This window comes from Camellia sinensis, chromosome 6 (genome assembly GCF_055761805.1).
Source record: "Camellia sinensis isolate YWXY chromosome 6, ASM5576180v1, whole genome shotgun sequence".
Taxonomy (NCBI): domain Eukaryota; kingdom Viridiplantae; phylum Streptophyta; class Magnoliopsida; order Ericales; family Theaceae; genus Camellia; species Camellia sinensis.
This window is the reverse complement of record NC_138966.1, coordinates 33,818,601-33,825,238: the sequence shown is the minus strand read 5'-3', so window position 1 is coordinate 33,825,238 and position 6,638 is coordinate 33,818,601. Positions and strand designations below refer to the sequence as shown.

At 29.2% G+C, this 6,638-nt stretch overlaps 1 protein-coding gene across 1 annotated transcript; it reads left to right on the top strand.

Annotated features, from left to right (window-relative positions):
• Positions 1 to 5,609: 5,609 nt before the first annotated feature.
• On the top strand, positions 5,610 to 6,438 carry LOC114281564 (bZIP transcription factor 44; the record flags this gene model as incomplete). Its single annotated transcript, XM_028224060.2, has 1 exon — positions 5,610 to 6,438. A coding segment is annotated over one exon (525 nt), but the record flags the coding sequence as incomplete, so codon positions are not given.
• Positions 6,439 to 6,638: the final 200 nt, after the last annotated feature.

Here is a 6,638-nt window from a genome sequence, read left to right as displayed (position 1 = left end):
TCAAGTCATTTTTGTACTCCTTTTGAAATGTTTTCCAAATAAAAAAAAATTTCAGACAAAAATTTATCTCAAATTTGATTATTATAAATTGTATACCTTACCTTTCTAGCAAAAAAAAAAAAAAAAAGGAAACATAATACAAATAAGGGTATAATTGTAAATTTAATTTTCAAATAATATATTATATCTACCTTTCTAAAATCAATGGACTAGCTATAAGAAAATCATTGGGACTAAATGGATCACCATTCCTCAAAATGGGGTTTATAAGTGAATTTTCTTTTTATTTTTTTTAAAAAAATTATGAATTATTTTAATGAAAACAAAAAAAAAAAAATTCAAATCACTTACTATTTTATATAATTTTATTTTTTTTAGGGTAGAAATAATTTTTTAAAATTTAAAAATATATTTTTGATATTTATTTTTATCAAATTAATTTTTATTTTTTAAAATTAAAAAATAATTTCAAAATTTAAACCAAACATGGCCAATCAATTTGGGCTGAGTGCCTCCTAACCAATGCACGAATCGGTATAATCAAGAAAAAAAATTGGTATTTGATCAATTTAATTTTTTATAAATATATTCTACTTGATATATTCTAAAACGTGAATGGTTCAAATTATCAAAATAAGTTTCAAAATTGACCTGTATGACTACACAACAATGACTGTTGTACCCCGCACAACAACCATCCAATTTCCTTTTTTGTTGTAGAAATTGACTCCAAGTCATGCATTGAAAATAGAGTGATAATTTTTAAATTTAGGCCTGGTTTGGGGTGTCTTAAAAAAGTCAAAAAGTCAAAAGGTCACTATCATATTTAAGTCGTATCATCTTATTTAAGTCACATCACCTCTCTACTACATCACTTCAAACCCAACTCATACCCAACCCATATTTCATAAAAAGTCAAAAAGTACACTTATTTAGATCATCCCAAACCACATCACTACTATCTTAAGAACTTGTAGAAATATTGAAAAGAATGTGCTACTCTCACTTAAAAATTAAATTTATTTTTCAAATTCATTCAATTGAAAGAGGTTGGAACCATTCCTGTGTACTTTCCCCATGAAAGCACAACAGGAATAGCTCTTGCTTTAGAGCTCTCATACTTAGTGAGGAGTTTGAGCATGTGGCAATCTATTGGAATATTTAAGTGTCCAGCTTGTCTCATGTTTGAGATCAAGATTAGACAGTTCAATCCGGCCCATGGGCTCATTTTTGGGCTCCGTTTTGATAATCCAAATCGTGCAGCATATATAACTTGTTGATTATTATATCTCTGTAAAAAATCACGCTTATCGAATATCAATAACTATTTGATTGAATCAAATTTCTGTCAACAGTTTATTTTTTCACCTTCTATTTTTTATACAAATTTGATATGATCAAATAACTATCAATATCCGATTAATGTAATGTTTTATAGGGATATAGTACTCGATAAGTTCTACACATTGAACGGTTCAAATTATCGAAACGAAGCCCAAAAAATGGACCCATGAACTGGACTGGACGATTCAGTCTTGATCTCAAACATGAGACAAGCTGGACCCAATATTTAAAATAACTCTTTCTCTCATATTTTCTCTAATAATCTGTTAATTATCTCTTTTCCACATCACTGGCAAAGATAGAGCTAGCGTGAGATCAGGGGAGTCACGTGTCCCCATGAAGTTTTGATAATTATATTAATACCCCTATATACATATATATTCTATCTTATATATCTTCTATAAAATTACAATAATCCCTTCTTAAAATTGTAATAGTACCTCTTTATTATGAATTTTCATTCTAATTACAAAGAACCTCTTAAAATGGGGCTTTCTATTATACAAACCCAAAAAGGGGTGTACTATATAATTATGACTTTGTGACATTGATATTATAAAGTGTCATAACCAAATTATTTTCATTCATAACTAAAATGACCAATATATAAATTATAACCAAACAACACATCTTCAGTCATAACTCAAATAAACAATCACAATAGGTCATAACTAACTTCAGAATGAGTCATAATGCCACTTCATACATAATCAAAGAACTTTCCAATCATAACCAAAATAACAATCATAAGAAGTTATAACCAAAACAACGTGTCATAACTATAGACCACAAAAATCATAGTTGCATCATACGGTAAATGTTTTTTTGTTTTTTTTGTGCGGTGTGTTTTATGGAATTACTCTACTCAAATATATTATTTCTATCTTAACTTATTATCTGTTATAATTTTCTAATCTACCAAAAATAGTTACTCTCAAATATTTATATAAAAGTTAACCTTAATTCTTTAATTTAAAATTCATATTTATCCAAATGGACTGTTACGACAGAAAAAAAAGAAGATAAATTACTAATATGTCTTAATAGTTTGATTTAATTCCATCAAATTTTATTAAAAGTAAGACATAGTAAAATCATTGCTAAAAATAAATTTTTGAGACGATTTTTTGCATATGTCACTAAAAGTTGACAATTAGTGACTTTTTGTCACGATTTTTATAAATTTTTCATTAAAACTTACAATTCGTGATGTTTTTCTATGACGATTTTTTTAAACTGTTATTAAAATTTATAATTAGTCAAATTCTTTGTGACAAAATTTATAAATTACTATTGAAAATTAACAATTATTGACGATTTTTAATAGTGTTTGATAAAAAAAACTCTATTAATCATCATAGGACCTATTAGATAATAAGTTTATTTATTATAACCTATCTGTAAATCCAAACCCCCCCCCCCCCGCGCCTCCCCTCAAAAAAAAAAAATTCAAATGTTGTCATTTATTTGTATCCCTTCCAAAGAATTCTTAACTCCACAATTGATCACTGGATTTAGAAAATAAATTTATATATTATTTTTTTATTGAGTTTTTAATATACTCTTTCACATATTTTAAAATATTTTTATACATTTTAATATTTTTTTTACATATCTTTTAAATATTAACAAGTTTTATTTAATAAATAAAAAAATTAAAAAAAACTGAAAATTGTTCATGAACAAGTATGTTTATGGTCTCTGCTACACAATTGTCAAATTGTCAAAGAAGCAAATCTGACAGATTTTTTACCTTGTTTTCACCGCCGTCGGCGGTACATGGAATGACTGCACCGTCAGATTTTACTGATTACGATTCCGATGCGTATCAGTCTATACTACAAAGAATCCAATGATGCAAGTGGTAATATTTGTTAAAATAAAAAATAAAAAATCTCAAAAAAAAATATTTGTACAAAAAAAACTAGTGTTCAGAATTAGGGGTTTAGAATTAGGTCAAGTTTAACATGATTAAAAAAAGATAAAAAGTTAAAAAGTCACTATCTTATTTAAGTCACATCACCTCTCTAACACATCACTTCAAACCTAACCCAAATCCAACCTATATTTCATAAAAAGTTAAAAAGTACACTTATTTAGTCTTCCCAAACTATGCCTTAATTCAAAATGTTATGCATAGGAAAATTAAATTGATGAAATGTGAAAGTTATGAGCGAAATAAATTTAAATTATTAATTTTATTTTTTGATAAATTTTAAGTAGATAATTTTGAATTTGTAGTCTTTCAAGTTGATCGTATCAATTTCAAAGAGCGTTTGGGTTTGATAGACTCATTTTATGACCAATTTCAATGATTCGAAATGTTCATTTATAAGGATTAATTAAGTAGAATATTCATATAAAAAAATCGAAACGATCGAATATCGATAGTTATATATTTGAATTAGATTTGTATAAATATTCTATTCAATAAGTCCTAAGAAGTAAATAGTTCGAATCATCCAAATTGATCCCAAAATGAGTCTATTACGCCCAAACGCTTTCTCAAGTTAAGGTGATAATTTGAGAAAAGTCAAACCCTTTAATTAATTAGTCTCAACATTTTTTTAGTTTTTTATTTTGTATCAAAACCTCCTTTGGGATTCAATAGTCCTCATCTACGTGGAGGAGACCATGTTCAAGCGCTGGATTAATGTTGGCCCAAACAAATATGGTTTTAATGTGTATTGTGAATTTTCATTTCTCACATAATTCTTTGAAAAATTATAGTGGTTTGGGACAAATTCATGTAATATTATGCTTCGTTTGTTTGGGTAGGAAATGTTTTCTAAAAAATATTTTTTATATTTTCTAGTTTTTGTTATAATAGAAAATGAAAGTTAACAGAAAACATTTTCTGTGGTCAATGGAAAACAAACTTATTTGGGTAAAAAATATTTTTCACTTTTAAAATGCAAAAAATATTTTTCAGACTAAATTCTTACGAATATTACCATACCACCACCACTACTCTCATCTCTACCATTACACCACCATCACTATCATTACTGTTGCCATCGCCCCACCACCATGCTGCCATCGCCACCTCCACCATGCCACCATCTCCGCCTCCACCTTCACTCCACCTTCATTCTATCACCATTACCACCAAATATAGAAAAATATTTTTTTCGAATAACATTTAAAAAAAATTGTAAAAAATATTTTTCATCCAAACCAACGGAGCATAGTTGAAATAACAAAACCCGCTAGTTCTATGTTGGCTTTTAAAAATAATTGAACATGGGTTGTTTTGGCAAGTTTACCTATTTTGAGTCAAATCATCTTTTTATTTTTTTTACTTTTTTTTAAAAAAAAAACCAAAAAAAGTTTTAAAAAATCAAATTTTAACTTACTTTTCAAAATAATCCAAAATAAATAGTATGAAACAATTGTAAAAAATGAAAAAAAAAAATGTCTCCAATTCTTTCCTGTGTGTACAGACTCATGGCAGACAGTAAACAGTAAAATCTCAAGGTAAAAGTAATTCCATTTCCATTTTTACCGTCGAAGGTGGTGAAAAAAACAAGGTACAGATTTTGCATTGATTTTGTAATTTGTTTTTTGTTTTTGTTTTTGCTCACCAGCTGTAGTTGGTCAGTTGTGGAAATTTTGTCTCCATACCCACATGCCCCCAACAACTCTCCTATTAAGAGATTCCATACCCCCCATTACCTTTTTCCAATTTTAAAATTTTCTTTCATTTTCTTGCCCACCTTTTTTGTTCTATAAATCAACCCCCTCTCCAACCAGGAAAACCTCTTCCCTCTTCCCTTCTTTCTCCCCCCATAGATCTTGGGCTTCCAACTTCTTCTTTCTTTTCTCTCTTTCTCTCATCTTTTGTAGATCTGTTTTCCTCTAATTTTCTTGTTCTGATCTTTGATTTTTGGGATTTTGGCTTAAAATACCAAAGACCCACTTGACTATTCTCTCAAAATTTCTATTTTTGAGATCTGTTTGTTGTTTCTTTCTCTCTCACTCTCTCTCAAATCTTTGTCATAATGTTTGTATCTTGATGTTAATGTTTCATATTCATGTTTTCAGTTCTCAGTGAAATCCTCCGTTCTGGTTTTATGATAAATTCCTCACTGAGGCGCAGGACCCATCTCGTTCAATCTTTCTCTGTTGTCTTCCTTTACTGGTTCTATGTGTTTTCATGAATTTTCTTTTCTCCAATCTTGATTTATATATATAATATATCTTTATCAATATATATATAGCATATAACCAGTATCTGGGTCCTTGGTCTGTTTGGTTTATAACTTGTAACTATATTGTTTTTGAGATTTGTAAGATTTTGGTGTAAATATTCAGTGGCTTCTTCTAGTGGAAATTCTTCAGGGTCAACTCATCAGATTCAGAACTCTGGCCCTGAAGAAAACTTGCAGGTTTTGATGGATCAAAGAAAGAGGAAGAGAATGCAATCCAACCGAGAGTCGGCTCGGCGGTCCCGGATGCGAAAACAGAAGCATTTGGATGATCTGGTGGCAGAATTAGCCCAACTGAGGCAAGAAAACAATCATATTCTCACCAACATCGACATCACAACCCAACAACACATGAATGTTGAGTCTGAGAACACTGTTTTGAGAGCTCAGATGGTTGAGCTCAGCCAGAGACTTCAGTCCCTCAATGATATCCTCACTTACATGAACACAAACAATGGTGTTTTTGAGTCTGATCAAGATCTTCTGCCCATTCCTGTTGATAACTACATGAACAATCATCCATGGAACTTGATGTTTCTTAATCAACCCATCATGACCTCTCCTGATATGTTTCAGTATTGATCATCTTCATCAAGAACAAAGGACTTAAATTTGTCAATATTTTTGTTGTCTAAATGGGCTGTTTTGTGGTTTTGTGGTTTTGTTTAATGGGTTTTGGGGAAAAGAAAGGGTTGTTGGTTATTGTTGTCATTAGCAATAGTAGTATTTAGTGTTTTAAATATTAGCTAATACGTATTAGTTGGACTTTTGATATTGATATTTGCCAATTTATTGGTTGATATATGACTGTATCGTCAATATTAATACGTATTTAAGTGTGGTTATTTAAAATTATATTATTAATTGTATTACTTTTTTTCTTTTCTGTTTTTTAGCACCGAATTCGGAAGTGTAAGATGTATGTAGTTTTATTTTAAAGGCTGGTTTGGCATAGACTATATAATTTATCTTTTTATTTTTTTATATTTTTTTCATCACATCACCTCTTTACTTTTTTGTACATCTTTTCGTAAAAAGATAAAAAGTGTACTTTTTTAAGACACCCCAAACCAACCCTAAGTGTTA